Source organism: Tachysurus fulvidraco, chromosome 5 (assembly GCF_022655615.1).
Source record: "Tachysurus fulvidraco isolate hzauxx_2018 chromosome 5, HZAU_PFXX_2.0, whole genome shotgun sequence".
Taxonomy (NCBI): Eukaryota; Metazoa; Chordata; class Actinopteri; order Siluriformes; family Bagridae; genus Tachysurus; species Tachysurus fulvidraco.
Window position 1 is genome coordinate 18,515,251 of NC_062522.1, and position 18,809 is coordinate 18,534,059.

Genomic DNA, 18,809 nt, shown 5'->3' on the forward strand with positions numbered 1-18,809 from the left:
TGCGCGCGACTATTTCTAATTAGAATATTTTGTTGAACTTAAAATCGTAACCCTTCAAACAAATTGTCATGTAAATTCGCTTCTTCCAGCTTGTTTTATTTTTTTTTATTTGAAGTGTAGCTCCAGATGTGGAGCGCGTCATGTAGCGAGACTCGGCTGTGAATGATGAGGTCGGAGGAGCAACATCTGGACATCTGCGCGCTGATGTTGGGCTGAAGGCAGAGCAACCTGATTCCTGCTGAAAGCTGAACTAAAGGAAACAGAGGAGCAGGATGTCCAAAGCGCTGAAGAGGAAGAAACACTGGGCGACCAAAGTGCGTGAGTGCGCCGTGTCGTGGGGAGGTGCGGGAGAGTTCGGCTCCGTGGTCGAGCTGCTCGGAGGAGCTGAACATGGCCTCTTCCCCTTCCTCGGACACATGGATCTCGATGCACTCGTGTGTCACGTTGGCTCGCTGCCCTACTACGGTGACGTGCTACTGGAGGTGAACGGCACGCCCGTGAGCGGCCTGACCAACCGAGACACGCACGCTGTGATCCGCCACTTCAGAGAGCCCATCCGCATAAAGACCGTGAAACCAGGTACAAGGCTCTCTTACACACGTGTTTAGAACACAGCGTGTTCTGTTGTCTTTGTGTGTCCAAACTCTTTTCAGAAGAAAGTAGCTAATGCATGTTCGAAAAGTAGCTAGAAGTCGCCAGATGACGACATGGGGGTTGCATATCATCTGAAAAGTCACTGTTCAAAGAAATATAATCTGGAGAGATATACAAGAAGGAGGCTTTGGTCTTGGCACAACAGACCCAATATTTACATAATTACAAAAAGAAGCTACAGATAAATTGCTTTCATTACTTGTAAAAATTCTCTTCTGATTAGAGAGAAGTGTGCAGGTAAGATACTAGTGATTAGATGTGAGATTAAATGCCAATCAGTGATTGGTCATGGGAAACAATGGCGAGCGATCAGTGATTGGTCATGGGAAACAATGGAGATCATTGATTGGTCAATGGGAACAATGGCGAACAGTGATTGGTCATGGGGATCAATGGAGTTCAGTGATTGGTTGCTGGGAACATAGACTTAATCAAGAACACTTTGGTCAAAATGAACACGATGTGACATGAGCTAGAGAAGCCATATCAAGTGCAGGACACTCACTAATGTTTGAATAGATTTGTTGCCAGGCTCTGATTTGACCTAAAGCTAAAGTTGAATAAAAGTAAAAAAAAAAAAAATTGATTGTCGCTTGTGATTGTATTGATAGTGTTGGTTTTGTGTGATGGTGTTGAGTCAGTCAGTGTTGAGTCAGTCAGTGTAGGTTGGCTGCGGGTTCAGTATGCATGTGTGGACAAAAGACAAAATATTTATGAGAATGCAATTAATAGTCCAGATCTTTACCCAATAAGGAAGACAGTTGGGGTTATTGTAGGACTACAAATGAAAGCCTGTGTTCCTCTTATTAAAATCTAAAGCTAAAGATGACAGTGAAAAGGAAAAACTCCGAGCAGAAAAGAGGAGACAGAACCGTGAAAGGAGCAAGATTTAAAGGGAAACTCTTATTTTTTTGGGGTGACGGGAAATAATGAGATTATAAATCACAGCAATGTACAGATATTCAATAACACTCTCTGTTAACGAGCATGTGCGCTAAAACTGTTGCTCTGTTAAATGATGCACTGAGAATAACTAAGCATAAAAAAATGATTAAATGAAGAAATATGAATATAGTTGTGGTTTTGTAAAGGTTTATTTTACCTTGTACTTGTCCAATTGCTTTTGACAATTTTCACAGAGATTCTGCATAGCAGAACACTCAGGTAAGCGACAGCTAATTAACCCAACTTTATTGATTACAGATGCTATTGCAAAGTTATGTAAAGTTAGCTCTGTAACTAGCTTAGAGAAATCATTTGGGCATAAAGCATTTTGTGTGTTTTACTTTTCTATATCCCACACACACACACACACACACACACACACACACACACACACACACACACACACACACACACACACACACACACACACACACACACACACTTTGCTCCAGTGTATACAGTCTTACACTTTCCTGACCCTTGTTTGTATATACGACACTTAAAAACACAATCTTCCCTGAAGAGCTGAATCACGTGTGTCAGTGTAGGAAGATGCAAGAACTGTGGCCAGTGTGTCCTTGTTCATTTTTCTGGTTCCCTTTCTCCAAGTGAGCTGGAGAGCCATTTATCTTCAGTTCATCTCTAAAGATCTGTGTAAGGTCCATATATATATATGTGTGTGTGTGTGTGTGTGTGTGTGTGTGTGTGTGTGTGTGTGTAAATAGTTATTACTTTATTTATTAGTAATTATAACTGTCTCCCACCATATGTAGGAGTTGAAATTACATAATGAATATGAACTGAATGTGAATATGAATCTAACTTTAGGTAAATGAAACTGTTATTTTTAATACTTTCAAATAGTTGAACTAAACTGGGTTTGCTCCCTGGTGGTGCTCTGCCAGACCTTTAGAAAATGAAAGACATGCTTGGTTAGATTCAGGTAAGGTGATTGACTTGGCCATTGCAGAACATTCCACCTCTTTGCTTTCAAAAGTATTAACGGTTCATTGTCCAGCTGTAAAGCACCAGGAGTGCATACTGAACCAGAAGAGGTAGTATTTCATACTGAATGTTGTACACATTTATAGGGAGTAGGAACATTTTTGGTATTCTGTTGTGGATATGGGGCTGATAAAATATGAAAGGCCTTTGCTCCTTTCCCTCTCTGAAGAACTTGCTGTCAGTGATGTGTCAGTGGAAAGTCTGCTGCCCTGGTTCTTAGCCTTGTTCATACCTCTGTGGTTTCCTGCCTCAGAATTGTGCATGAAGGATGAACCAGGTGTGTCCGAGCTCCAAGGGAGCTTAACAGATCCAAATCTCACAGCTAATCTCTACAGCATGCACACTGAGGACTCTGAGTTGGCCCGAACAACTACATGCGGAAATCTGAAAAAAAATGTAATGAACAAATATAGACATTCATCACTATATTACAAAGAACAGCCTGTAGTCATGACCTGTTGTATTACTGGCATAAATGTTCTGCCAAAGGTTTTTTGTCTTATGTAGCCTTATCTAGCCTGTTAACCTGCCTGTATTTCGATTGAAGTCTAAATCAGTGTATGTGGAACATGTTCAACTTGTTCCATCTGAGAAAATGGCTTTTCTCTTATGAAAGGTGAACATTTCTTCAACTCTGCAGATAGATTTATTTGTACTGAGGCATTAAAGTGTTTGAAATGGAAAGGAAATATGGCTGTTGCTATGGAACAGAGGAAAGATAGTGTTATTACCATAGAAATGATGAATGGTATTAAAAATGGTGTAGGACCATCAAGAGAGGAAGAACAACAGGCAGTGACTGTAGAAAAGGTCACCAATATCTCAGGAACACATGACCTAAGTAAACTTGATGGGTGAAGATAAAATTTAATTAAATTTCATCATTTCTCTGTAAGAAGATTCAAGGCAAAATATTAAAAACATACAGCAGTATGTGTACATGTGCTGTGTGTGTGTGCTCTGTGCAAACATAGGTAAAACTAGAATACCCATCATGGCTATAGAAACCAGGACAATGCTGGTCTCGTAGTGAGAATGACAGTCTGCTTCACATAGCAATCTAAAAATACCTCAGATTCTGTACACCGTCTGTTCACCTTAAGTCAGTGATGTAATGTTGCTAAATCTGAGCATAGGCCATAAAATCCATTAGACTGTTAAAACCTACTGTAGTACTAGGCCAGCTCTTCCCAGCTACTAAATATTGACATGGTAAGCTCCATAAACTGTAGACCATACATAATTTTGTGTAAGATAGTGTAAACTAAAATGAGTGTTTACTATACGTTTACTAAATATTTAGTAATGGAAGGAATTCGACTTTGACTTCCAGTAGCTCACACACACACACCACACACACAAACACACACACACACACACACACACACACACACACACACACACACACACACACACACACACACACACACACACACACAAACACACACACAATACTAAAGTAATTTCTCAATAAATAAGGGAAAAATATCTGAAAGGACATCCTTTTATAGGAAAATAATCAACAACAGTGTGGCTCGATGTGGAGCAGAAATACTGTTATCACACCGAAGTTGTCTATTTTCTATTAACTGCATGTCCCAATGTGTTTTATTCTATTTATACCAATCTGCAAAAAAAAAAATGCATTTTTAATATATTATAGAATGACACTGTTCATTTATAGTTATATTCTCTAGGATTGTCTGCAAAAATGCAGTTCTCTCTTACATAATAGCAGCTCTTAGCCATTTCACCAGCCTCTCTCTCTCTCTCTCTCTCTCTCTCTCTCTCTCTCTCTCTCTCTCTCTCTCTCTCTCTCTCTCTCTCTCTCTCTCTCTCTCTCTCTCTCTCTCTTTCTGTCTGTCTGTCTCTCTCTTTAAAAAAAAAAACAAACCCAAAATTACCAGCTCAAAATGGAAAGTGCAAACTCCTCTGACTTGAAGACTTTTCCAAGACTGAATATTTACCATTACAATCAACTGACATTGGAGACTCTATATAAATGTATAAATGAAAGTATCTTTACAGAAAACTTCACCATATCAATAGTTATGTGTTTTCTTTGCTAAATGCTAATATATTTTAGAATACAAGCATTGGTCTAATAGTACGGAAATTATAAACATACAACCATTCAAGTTTCTTGGAATAGAAACAATAATATACTATGTTGTCAAAACCTTGGTGCCAGGTTGACCATCACAACAAGCACATTGTGAATTACAGTTCAACTGGAAGTGTTACTGAAGTGCCAGCTGAGACCTAGGCCTTCCGGTCATGTGTGTGCATACGTTGATGTGTGTGTGTGTGTGTGTGTGTGTGTGTGTGTGTGTGTGTGTGTGTGTGTGTATGTGTGTCTGTCTGACTGTCTGTGGGGGCTGTGTTTTGGATGGCACTGAAATTTTAATCCCATGTCTGACTTTGTCTCTGTTGTCTTTTTTGTAAGTTTGACTGTAGAGGAATTCATCTCCTGTGAGTATGTTGCTCAGGTCTGGGCCTATTGTGTAATTTAGTGTCTATAAATAATAGATGTATTGAGTCAGATTCCTGCACACAGACAAAAGAAAAGAGGCATGAGGATCAGCTTTTAATGAGAAATGATACAGCAGTTTATGCTACAAGTCATCGTTCATCTGTTACATTCCCCTCCAAAAGTAATGAAACGGCAAGGCACACTGTTTTGTTTTTGCTAAACACTAAAGATAGCTGAGCTTCAATTCAAACAAAGGAAATGATAAAGTATCATTTCAGCTTTCATTTCCTAATATTTACATCTAGATGTGTTAAACAGATCAGACTTCAGATTAAACAGATTTTGGAACAAATTCTGGTGGCAGTCCACTCAATTTTTATGTAAGCAAAAGCCATCACTGTGCTTGGCCAAGCTCATATATTTTGGATCATGAGCAGATCCTTTCTTTTGCCACACTTTGGCTTTTCTTTCACATTGATAGAGGTTCCAAAACCTTTGTGACTCATGTCTGTATTTATTTGCACATTCAAATTTGGCCATCCTGTGGTATGGCTTCTACACTCAGGGAAATCGTTATTAGGAACACTGCACTAACACTGGGCTTCATGAAGCCAATAGTATAGTGTAAGGCAAAGCAAATCTTTCTGTTCCAAATTAAGTGTAAAATATTTTTAATCATAAAATAAATCTAACGAATTGATTCTATATTTTTTTCTTAGTTATTTTTTCAACTATTCTTCTGTAACTAAACCACAGTGGAGTGTAGGGCTGAAAACATACTGGTAAAACTTTTCTTTTATGCATATAATATTACAGAAATGCTCAGAATATAAAAGAATATTTTAAACTTCTTTATACTGCTAAAAAGATTTTTCACATGTGGAATTCCCTATTCAGTTCATACCACATTTTTTCATCAGGCTTCAAATCCAGAGCCTGAAATGACAACTGCATAGTAATGAATCATCCTTTTCTGTATTGATTTAGATGTATGTTTCAAATCATTATTTTGTTGAAAGATCTGTCTACAGCCATGTTTTAACCTCCTTTAATTAGTTTTTGCTCTGAAATATCCTGGCACTTAGCAGAATGTATGATGCTATCAATCTTGACAAGAGCCGCTTGGCCACCGGCTGCAAAAATACCAGATCCATTGCCATATTTCACGGTATAACCAGGCATCATAACCAGCAATACAGGAAAGTGTCAAAGGCACCAGAATGATTGGACAATGAAGAGGAATATAATTTGTTCAAGGCTGACAGTTTGTTTTTTTGTCTCTTTTTCAGGGTGCATGAAGAGTTTTTGAATACTTTAATCGAGCAGGGAATATTATGGTGTATTTAAGATCTTTTATTACTGTGGAGTGTAATTCTTTGCCAGCAAGCACAGAATATATATAAACAACTATTTTAATGTTTGCTGTGTAATGTAGTTTGGAGGAATCTTGGAAAACTGTTTTATAGTGTATTGTTGTTTTTATAACATACTGTATAGAAGCAAGAAGTATATATAGAGGCAAGAAAAGGTTGCAATCGTAGCACTTATAAGAAATGAAAGCCTGAAGCATCTATTTTGTGGCACACAATATAAGGGCATGTAACATCGCTTAAAATGCTTTCGAACATGCACTACCATGCAGTAAAGGTTGAATATATATATATATATATATATATATATATATATATATATATATATATATATATATATATATATATATATATATACGTATATATATATATATATACACGTATATATACGTATATATATATATATATATATACGTATATATATATATATATATACACGTATATATACGTATATATATATATATATATATACGTATATATATATTTTCACACTTCTAATCTAAAAGACATCAGTTACTACATTGTAAATAAAGCTGAAACAGGTACTTTGTGCATCAAATAGAGTTCTATTTGTTTCAAATTGTGGGTTGTACAGGATCAGAAAGGGAAGAAAAGCAAAGAAAAAAAGAGTCACCTGACTTTGTCAGGTGTTTGCATACTGTGAAATTGATTAAGAGGACAAACTCATTAACATTTCATTACTCTTGTATCTGCCCCAATTGTTTTCACACCATGTTTCACACACACTCCAAATCTCTAGCTTTCAGCTTGGTACAGCAACCTAAAACATCTTTCTTTCTTTCTTTCTTTCTTTCTTTCTTTCTTTCTTTCTTTCTTTCTTTCTTTCTTTCTTTCTTTCTTTCTTTCTTTCTTTCTTTCTTTCTTTCTTTCTTTCTTTCTTCGTTGATTAAGTGAATTGTTGTTATTTTCATTTATTAGTATTTAGTGGTAGGAATGGGACACTGCTAGTAATTTGTCATCTAACAGAAATAGTTACAGCCATACTGAAATGTAATTACCAAGGTATTTCATGTGCCTACGCAGAACATATTCATCTTTGAGGAATTGTGGGTGTTCCCTAATGTGTAGGTGTACTGATCACTCGGGTGAGGTTTTCCCATTAGTTAGGTGCGGTTGGCCAGAATCTTTGGTAGTTGCTTACAGGTTCTTGTTTGTTGTCAGCATTTCCCCAAGACGTACAGGTGCTGTTTATGGCAGTTCAGTAAGAAAGTTCAGTTGTCTCATCTGTCAACAAGGCACAATTCAAATAGTAGTGCCACTTGGTGAGGTTCCCTCACTGTCCTTCTCAATATGTGGCATGCGTATTCTCATGAATCATCTTTTCTAGTAAATCTTCAGCTGCAGAGGTGCCAACGTGTACAGCATAGCAGTAGCATTTATGATTTATTATTTTTGAGAAATCTCAAATCTATGCTTTTCTGCTTTTCAGCTAAACCAGCGGATAGACCAAACACAAAAAATATTCAGCAGGGGAAAAGCCAATTTATTGTAGGAGATAGGATGTGAATATAAAAAGAAATCCACTAGGGTGTTGACTTAAAATGTGGTTTTCCTCCATGCATGGTAGGATGTTCTTGTTAGTAATGCTGGCATCACACTGTTCCTTTTTGTAAACTTTTGTTTTGTTTTTCTGCCCAATGATGTGTTTTTATATTAATTACCTGCACATATTAACAGTGGCCTGTCTCTTTGAAAGCTTTTTGGTTTTCATAATGGATGATTGGCAAAGGCAAGAATGCAGCTGTCCATGAAACAGACCTTGTGTTAATTCTAACAGGTTATTATATGAGGAAGGTTTAGTTGTTAACTCGTCAATGATTAATAATGATATAAAAAAAATAGATACAAATGGCTTTTCACTTTGTGTAGACTAGAATTCCATGTCCAGCAAATACTGCATGCATCACTGTAACAAAGTGGCATAAGAGCTGACAGAATCTATGTGTACAGTACATGTACATAGGCACAGCAAAGGCTAACAGTTTACGTGGCCACTTTTGTTGAATCTATCTCCTTTTTTTCAATCATGTCTTTAGTGGTTCCGGCTCTTCTTGTTTTTTACTTTTTATGAAATGCTCTCCTTGCTCATCCACCTCCCCGCACTTCATCCATCCTCTTTAGATGCAGACATTCTATTTCTGTGAGTCACTGGCATACCAACAGTTTCTACTGAGAGTATAGTAACTGTCTTGTTAAAGGCACGGCACGTATCGAGAGTTTGACGGTAAACAAATATGACGCTTGCATTGCCTTTGTATTGATGGCATGAGGAAATGCATTGCTAATTTGGATCCATATAATATTCCATCAATAACATTATGTGGTGAACTTACTTTGCATATTGCTGAAAGAATATGTGTGAATTTACCAGATATCTCTAGGTGATTTTCCTAAAACCTTATTTTAATGCGATGGTATTCTATAAGAGATAAGGCTTTGAAAGCTGGTTAAATCTTTCTATGATTGACATTGCCCTCCCTTTATCATTGCTCTTGTCTTGAACCCTGGAGGTCTGTTTCCCATACATATTAGACCTGATCTTTGATTAAACAGTTCTTCAGTTGTGAATTATAGAGCTAGTCTTTTATCTTTTAATCTTAAACCCAGACTTAATCACTGCTCAGATATCTCCTTGGGACAGGTAGTCAGAGGAATATATATTTTATCTTTGTAGTAATAGGAAAGGTTCATGTAAGTAATAAAACAGAATGTGATGTAATAATCAGCGACTGGATATTGCGGCTTGACATGAAATGAAATTACTGACATCACTTCATTCCTCTTAATTAAATTATTTTTATTTATGAATGAACATTTATATATCTTAAATTTAAGTTATCCATTATGAATAAAATAACTATAAACAGTTCTCTCATTATCTTGTATTTATTTCTCTCACTTGAAGCTGTTAAGACAAAAAAAAAAGTAAATAAAATGCAGCTTGTCATGAAAGCATAAAGCTCTCTGTCTTGACTTTTCCATGATAGAACAACAAAGTGCTGACACTGCGGAAAAAGAACTGCTTTTCTTGTTTATTTAATCTGTTTAAAATTAGACTTTTATTACGTGCAGTGCGAAGTTGTTACTATAGAGACGATAACGTATTAGAAGAGCACATATACAGTATAATATAATATGCAATGTAGAATATAAACCTGAGATTTGGGTGTCAGATTATAGGCATATAAAAGTGAATGATATATAACATTTTAAATTGCAATTTGTAAAATTTGAAACGTTGGTTATGTTTAGTAACATTTGTTTCTCCCTCCCCCTGAAGTTTATAATTCCAACAGCATTTACTGACTCCTAAATTCCTCAGCGAGGAAGATTTATTAACTTTTCCTCCTCATCCTAATATTGCAGGCTCTAGAATATTATTAAACTGGAAAAATCACAGTGTTTTACAGTATTATAAGCTTAGTGCCAATGATTATCTAATTTGTGTACCTGTTCCAGAGGCTGTCTTTAAATGCCTGGGAGTGAGACAGCATTGCCTTTCAATACCATGTGTCATAAAAGGAGTGTGTTTAAATAACCTGACACTTAACAACCGCTTTAAAGCCACGTGAGTGACAGGTCCAGGTTCAGTCAGGGTGAGTGTCAGGTAGGTGGATGGTGACTATAGCTACATTTTACAGAATATATTAAAAAGAAACTGGGGAAAAATGTTCAATTCTGTTAGATTTAATAAAACAAACAAACAACGACCTTAATACAGTAGTTCAAAACGATAACAGATTGATGCACAAAAAGGCATTTTCTCTCATCTAGTCATTACTCTAGTCATTTACTGGATTTAATTACTGTCTTGCTCTGTTGCTCTTAACCCTCTCCTAATATCCTGGCTTATTCATCTGGAGTCTCTTATTATGCAGGCCAAATACATGATATTTCCAACTCAGCTTTATTTTTGGGTTTCATTACAAGGACAGCAGGTTAATAAAACAATATTACACAAAAATTGAGCAACACACCAGAAATTAGAATCTGACTAAAGTGGTGTATCCTAGAGTTAAACCTCCTTTGTGTGTGTATGTGAGAGATGGTATGGCTTATTGTTGTGGTTGGCACAGCAACAGGCATGGTGCCAGACCAATCCATGTGGTTTCCTCTCATTTCCCCAGTGCTCTGCTTATTTATGCACCACCATGACTGGACAAGAGCTGAGTTTCTCTGAACAGCAACCACCACTAGCTCATGCTAGGAGTGTGTGTGTGTGTGTGTGTGTGTGTGTGTGTGTGTGTGTGTGTGTGTGTGTGTGTGTGTGTGTGTGTGTGTGTGTGTGTGTGTGTGCACGCCTGTGATTATTATATTATGTTTCTAACACACTCGCGGCTAGATGCGTGTAAAATTAAGCTCATCACACTAACCGTGCCTACGACACTTAATAAACGCTCTGCTTTAAAAGCTGAGGTGAAGTGGCAGAAATGGATGGCAGCATCTTGGTAATTCTGAAGAACTGCAAGTTGAGCAACAGAAATAATGGGTTTAAAGAGCAAATTAAACAGAAAAGTAAATTACTTGACAGGCGTTATTGGGGTTGAAGATATTTGAGTACTAATCGGTTTTAACCCCCTTTACCAGTCCACTGGCGTTCAGTAGACTTGTCTGACATTTTCAATTTTATCACCTGATATAAAGTCAGGAAACTGTTGGTGTGAGTTGTTTTTTACCTCGGTTTGGATAACCTCATACAGAGTTTTAGTGGTTAAGGCACCTCAAAGAACAGTTTTTGTATAATATATCATCTTTATCTCTGAAGATATAAACATTTTTATTATCCCTTGTAGGCTAGGTATATACAGAGTGTCTACTTTCATATGAGCCTTTGTCCACCTATAATTGGGTAAAAATATTCAATGCTCATCACAGGCATGCCAAAACAGGCACAAATTACATTTTTTTGGCCTCTAGTAAAAAGAGTTAATTAAAAAGTGGTTTTCTGCAGAATGATAGTAGTGATTCATTTGTGTAAATGTATGCAATTAAACTGTACTCCTTTTTTTTGGTTTAACTGGCATGTGAAAAATATGATGATATCACACAAGGCCTGTATAATCTGTTAAATTTCTTTTTTAGATGTGAACAAAACTGGAGCACGTGTTCCTAATGTAGAGTTTGTGTTATGATGAATGTTGCCAGAGCTTCTCGACAAAAGCAGTCAAATTGTCAAAGAGAAATAAAAAACAACAGACTATAGTTTTCTTAAACAGTTCTAAAATGGTCTCATATTTCTTTACATTTGATCATTAATAAAACTCATCTATGAGACTGAATTAAAAAAAACATACCGGTGTTTGAAAAGTAGCTTGTGACTGCCTATAAAACTAAAAGCCACACACACGGTGATCATTTTTACCTGGTTTTTAAATTTATTTTAGTAAATAGTATTTTAAATTATGCACTAAGGTCTGGTTTATTTTCCCAATGAATGGAACATGTAATCAACACATTTTTTATTTCTCCACCTATTTCGCTAATAGTTTTTCCACCACCAAATGCATATATAAGATGCTGAAAAGTGCGTTTTGCATGTACATGGTGTGCCATATGCACAGTTAAGATTGCTCATTCAAGCGTACGCCAGATTACTATATAACATGCCAGATTTTAATTACATATAAAATATGCACAAACAGCTTTGAAACTTACGTTTTGCCTTTAGAATTAATGCATCATGAGTCAATCAATAAGATATCATGTTTATCCAGACACTGCATTAACTACGGTTTAATTTAAAGGGACTGATGATTAGTGCTTGAGGGAAAATGGTAACTAAAGTATTTTTCCATCTCACATTAAATGCATACATGTAGACTTCATGTGCACATGTACACACAGCCTGGGGATTATTGGATTTTATATAACTCTAATATTGCAAATCCTGCAGCCTCCTGCTTTATCTAATCTGGATGAGTCTAAACAGAGACAGAGGCTGTATTATAGCAGGGATAAAGCTACACTCACTGAGCACTTTGCAGGGAACACTATACTAAATAGTAGGTAAATATTATACGGGCAGGGTTTTCTTTTGATTACAAAACAGCCTTAATTCTTTGTGGCATGGATGGATTCCACAAGGTGTTGGATACATTATATTGAAATTTTGGTCCATGTAAACATTGCATCACACAAATCCTGAAGATTTTTCAGGTGCACTTTCAGGCTGAAAATCTCCCAAAGATTCTGCATCACAAAGATTCTCCACTGGATCTGATGACTGGGAAGACCCCTGAGCTCATTGTCATGCATTGTCACATTGTGCATCCAGAAATTGAGATTCATCAGACCAAGTTATGTTTTTCCTCGTTTTGGTGAGTCTATATGCCCAATGTAGCCTCAGATTTCTGGTGTTCTGCTGTTGTAGCCCATCCATATCTAGGTTTGACATGTTGTGCATTCTGAGATGCTTTTCACACAGCACAATTGTACAGAGTGGTTCACTGAGCCACAGAAGTCGTTCTCTCAGCTTGAATCAGTCTGGCCATTCATCTTTGACCGCTTTCATCTGCAAGGCATTTCTATCAACAGAACTGCTTCTTACTGGATGTTTTTCTTTATTGAACCATTCTGAGTAGAGATTGTTGCGTGTCAAAATCTCAAGAGATCATCAGTTATAGATAAACTAGTCAAACCTGTCTGTCTGGCACCAACATCATGCCACAAACAAACTCTCTGAATCAAAATTTTTTCTCATTCTGATGGCTGATGTGAACATTACCCGAAGCTGCTAGCTTGTATTTGCATGTGTACAGTATATGCATTGCACCACTGCCAAAAGACTGGCTGATTAGACGTGTTCCTAATAAAGCGTTTAGCAAACTGTAGTTGTAAGCTATGTTTGTTGGTTTGGAGTAGCATGAATAAAAACACAGCAAAAATTCAGCACAAGGTTTGTTTAACATTTCTAACAGTCAATATCAAATTCAGAAAAAAAAAAAATACAGGAAGCTTTTACCTTCATCTCCTTCCTGTAAAAATGAGAATTACTGTTAGATAATTCTCACAAATGCTTGAGTAGTGCTTTGCAAAATCTTTGCTAGAATTTACATTATGATGTTAAATTCCTTGGCGAAACACAAGACAGAAACAACTGTAGTAGTTTTGTGTCCTGTGTGTATGAATCAAATACTGACAGCTACTGAATGGATGCTTTGAAAATTGTAATAGTTATTTTGAGTCTGAAGTGACTGCATGGCATTGCTAAAGAACTATCCACCGTTGCTATATGAATATGCTGTCAGTCTATACACAGAGAGATAAAATTTCTTAAGGGATATGATAGACTGCTTGTGAAACACCTTACACTCTACAGGTTGCCGTGAAAGCCAATCAGTGTGCTCCAGTTATGTCATACAGTGTGCTTTCATCAGAAATCTGATCTGGTATTGCCCTAAAACAAAATCTGTTTAATCAGGCCCAAAGGGGCTCATTCAGGCCAAATAACATCTTGTGTTGCTTTAGATTGCATCACAAAAAAACCCCAGCACTGACCAGAAGTAACTGAAACTACTTAATGTTTCTAACGTAGTAAGAACTAAATCTGGATGTCAATAATTTAGCTTTCAGTTCTGTTTGGCAGGTTTGAATGAATCTATTTGGACTGTACAAATAATCCAATGTATCTAATATTAAAAAAAATGTTGTTGCCACAGTTATGATACAGTATAACCCTAATCAATATGGCTCAATGATCATACATACCGTATTACAGTATGTCAGTGCCTTACCTAACTCTTACCTTAAAGTTATTTATCATGCGAGATATATTTTCCATGGATTGGGCTGATCTTGTTTCCTTAGAGGAAAGAATGAATGGAATATCTACATTTATATTTATATATATTTCATATATATTTTATATTATGAAGAATCATTTCTATCCTTGTGAGAGTGGTCTCCTCCAGGATGATATTGTCCTCATCCACAGAGCTTTCAGGGCTCTTTGAACGGTTTAATGAGGATGAAAATGATGTAAATCATATTCTGTGACCTTCATAGTCACCAGATCTTGATTTAGTTGTACACCTAGGGGAGATTTTGGACTGATTTTGGACCTTTCACTGTTCTCTTTACTGCCATCACCAAAAAACCAACTGAGGGAAAGTTGAATTTGGAGTTGAATAAAAAGTTGGAGTTGAATAAATTGGGTTCATGATGTTTCAGTAGAGTTTAGGAGACTTGTGGAATCAATGCCTAGTTGCACTGAAAATAATCTGGTGGAAGGTTCTGAAGTTTAGGTTATGAATATATAACATAATGCAGCCGTAGTAACATATACATGCCCCTACTAGAGACTTACATTTTAAAACAGCTGCCTTGCAATTAGATAAAAAGGTGCACTGCTACACTCTGTCCCATCCCCCATATCATACCGAACTGATTCCAGGCTGTCTACAGCGATATAAACACATTATTATGCATGCTAGCATATTCTAACATTTCTATAGCATTGGATTTCATTTTGGATCAAAATAATTGTTTGGGCACTCTATAAAAATGGCTTGATACTGTGGACAACACTTTCAGTGTTTTCAGACTGCTTGGTGTACGGAGCTGCATGAAGATGCACAGAAGCCGAGACGACTTATCTGCTATGATGGTAGAACACTGTGTGACAGCTCTGAAGTCTGAGCCAGGGATTAGAGAGAGAGAGAGAAAGGTGAAGGGGAGAAAGAACATTTCGCAACTTGTATTTGGAGAAAGGACATTCAGGGCTGGTAGTTTCACACATGTTGAGAATGTCTGGAATCTCTTCATACTAGTCTGTATGTGGGTGTGTATGTGTACGGTTGTGTGAAAACAGAATAAAACCTGCTTAACCTGAAATGACTTGGGAGATGTCTTACATTAGTTACTAGTTATGGGATTCCAACCACATTTTATTCAACCGGTCTTGAAAGAATTATGAGTGGTACACATTAATAATTCATTCACTATTAGACATATTCACTATTCTGCCATTTTATTACCCATTTATCCAATTTGCTGTCATTTAATATTAAAACGGCCGTGTTTAATGGTCATTGAAGGTGTTACCGGTGTCTGTAACTCTCGCAGCTATGGACTAAAACTGCCTTGATCCTCAGGCTACACGACCTGATTACTAATGACACTGACCTGTTTACAATCACACTTCTCCCATCACATAGCTCTCAGTGTTATGCCCTTATTCAGAGCAACATACATTTATCTCATTTACACAACTGAGCAGTTGAAGGTTTAGGGCCCAGAAGTGGAAGCTTGGTGGAGCTGATTTTTACGTTCTGTAAAATTCTCAAAACTTTCTGATCAGTAGTCCAACATCTTAACCACCGAGTTATCACTTTCCACAAAACCAGAAAATGTGGCCCTTGAGAGGTGAAACAAAAAAACCCTTACTCTAACCCTAACCCTAGTTTTGAAAGTTCTAATGACATTGATGCCAGGAATCTAGAGAGCTGTGTTCTCTGGGGGGAGGGATCCCATTCTCACTCTCTATCCCCTGTCAATCACAGCCAGTTGTGTGTGTCTGTGAGCTCATTTATACAGAAGATGGCAGGTATCATTTTCCTCTGACTGCGATACACTGCCCTGTGAAAGAACATTGAAAATATATAGTTGTTGGCTTAGTTAGCATGTGTTTGTCTCATCCTCCCCAGCTGGTAGCTGTCTTGTGCCAGGAGAAAGTTATCGAGCGGTTGAGATTTGACCAAAGCGGGGGAATTTCTGCCCAGAACATATCATTATCACTGACAGGTCAAAAAGGAACATCATGAGCAGAAGAGAGCCGAGAATCGAAAAGTTAGAAATGTCATTTTGTTGTTTTTGCCTCCCTGTGTGAGTCACTGACATAGAGCTGGAAAATTACCTGTGCTTCTGACTCCCCATAGTGATGAACATGCTCTTCTGGAGTTGACATTCATTTACCAAAAAAATCCCAGCTGGAGCCAATGGCATTTTGTGCTTTCTGTGCTTTTCTTCATTTCTTCATCTCCCTTTCTAAGTTATTTCTTCATATTTACATAATTTCCTCCATATTCCTGGACAGCATATGCCATTTTTCCCCACCTCTCTTTATTTTGCCTTTGCATCATGTAGAAAACGTGCCTCATACTGTATATAAGCAACTATGTGAGCTGCTCTCATAAACTACCACAAACAATATATATATTCTGAGTTCTGGTAAATTACCCGGCATTTACATACTCTGATGGAAAAGCAGGACTGAAGTAGAAAAAAACAGAAAAAAGTAGGAGATTGCAAAGGTCAATCCTTGTTATACGCTTGATATAAAATGTGATATACACAGCTTGTGTATATCAAAGAACGTGTCAAAGAGTCAGCAAAGCCTTTCAGCTGCAGGTAACTGTGAGCCTAGGAGATCTATTTTCAGTTGAAGCGTTCTCTCGAGTGGCCGTATCGAGCTCTGGCCAGTGAGAATTGCTAGTTTGCTACAGGAGCAGGCTCAGGGCTTGAAGCTGACTGTGTGAGCTGGTCATATAATTTAGTGTACCAAGCTGTATAGATATGTATGAAAGGACTCTGGACTGGAAGATAGCAGGTAAAGCAACTAGTGCCACAGGGAACATGTCTCACTACTGGGGTGAGAAAAAAATACAGCATTCAAACTTCAACCCTGTTTACAGAGTGAACAAGGGCACCAGGAATGACCCACAAGAGCCACAGCTACTCTTTCTCTCTCTTCTCAATCTCACGGCGAAACTCGTATTGAGACATCAGCTGCTACTGCTTCATCCAAAGTGACAGGGCACAGACATGTTCTCTAGCTTTTCACATCAAGTGCTCTCTCTCTCTCTCTCTCTCTCTCTCTCTCTCTCTCTCTCTCTCTCTCTCTCTCACTCTCTGTCTCTCTTTCTTTCCTTCGTTCTTTCTCTGACATTGCTTTCACCATTTCTTTCCCTCAGATGACCTCTTTTTCAATTGAATGCCATCCTTTTTGCTCCACTGAGCTAGCTCTTATGTCCAAGGACATACACGATTCCTTGGCTGTTTATTTCTACTAGTGTGTGTGTGTGTGTGTGTGTGTGTGTGTGTGTGTGTGTGTGTGTATATTTATATATTTGAATGCTTGACTGTTATAATATATTCAGGCCCAGCTTAATGTCAAAAGGTTTGGGTAATGTGTGTGGTATGTGAGATGTGTGTGTGTTTGTGTGTGTGAGTGTTGCTATGGGTTACAGGCCCAAGGGTAAAGCAGAGGGCAGTGGTGCTGAAAGGATGGGAGCTGTTTTATCTGTTTGTGTGTATGTATTTGTGTATGCATGTGCGTGTATATGATCTTTTGTCCTTTGTTTAGAGGAAATAGCTCATGCTGTGTTCCAATCAACAGGAATCACACAACTGAACGGATGACTGTAAATTATTTTCCTAGAACTGTCGACTGTTGACAATAGCCGAAATGTGAGAGTGTGGAGTGCCTTTGTTGAACCAGCTTAGGCCATCCTTAAAAATATTTTGGCTTGCAATAACAGTAAAAAAAAAAAAAAAAAGGGTCGGTAGGTGGGTCTAGTTTTTTTTTTTTAAGTTTCAATGTAAAAAAAAGGTACGATTTTGGTGATGGTGATTACGTAGGTATGACTTTAAATCGGCATATCGTGACGTCACTGACTGGGTCTTCAAACCGTGCCTTCGGGCGCATCATTGCAAACCTTATTTTGATGCTGGACACAGTTCTGTCAGGACCACTTGTCAAATGAGAGTTGATTAGATGATAGCATACAGTTAGTGGTGGCGGTATGGTTCTGTTCGGGGCAGGAATCCACGCGCCCGTCTGTGCGCATGCATGGACCTAGTGGGGACAGCAGCAACTAGATAATAGAATAGACCCCCACTATAACAGAACCATTGATCATTCAATTCAATTCAATTCAATTCAAGTTTATTTGTATAGCGCTTTTTACAATAGACATTGTCTCAAAGCAGCTTTACAGAACATAAACATAAAGCAGAAGGTAGACATAATTAATGATAAAGGAAATAACGAATAATAAAAGAAATAAGAATTAACAGAATAAAAATTCTAGATTATTATTAGATGTATATAGTTCACAGTGTGTATGTATTTATTCCCCTATGAGCAAGTCTGAGATGACTCAGGCAGCAGTGGCAAGGAAAAACTCCCTTAAATTGGTAAAGGAAGAAACCTTGAGAGGAACCGGACTCAAGGGGGAACCCATCCTCATATGGGTGACACTGGGGTGTGATTGTAATATACAGTCAAACAAATGGTGTATTGGTGTGAGGTTTAAGGACTTCTGATCTTCTGAGTACCACAGAGTCTAACTGGAGATGTCTCAGGATTCTTAGAGTCGGCCTCGGCTCAGTGGATGTCCAAA

At 37.6% G+C, this 18,809-nt stretch overlaps 1 protein-coding gene across 6 annotated transcripts in view; it reads left to right on the top strand.

Annotated features, from left to right (window-relative positions):
- LOC113643037 (membrane-associated guanylate kinase, WW and PDZ domain-containing protein 3) overlaps positions 1 to 18,809 on the top strand; it is a 105,638-nt gene that overhangs the window by 495 nt on the left and 86,334 nt on the right. For 5 of the 6 annotated variants that reach the window (XM_047814247.1, XM_027147017.2, XM_047814244.1 and 2 more), the window contains exon 2: positions 121 to 579. In XM_047814247.1, the coding sequence (XP_047670203.1) occupies positions 273 to 579 (307 nt within the window). In that variant the 5' untranslated portion in view covers positions 121 to 272. Of the gene's footprint in view, positions 1 to 115; positions 580 to 18,809 lie in introns of all 6 variants that reach the window. The other variant, XM_027147016.2, reaches the window with a different exon arrangement.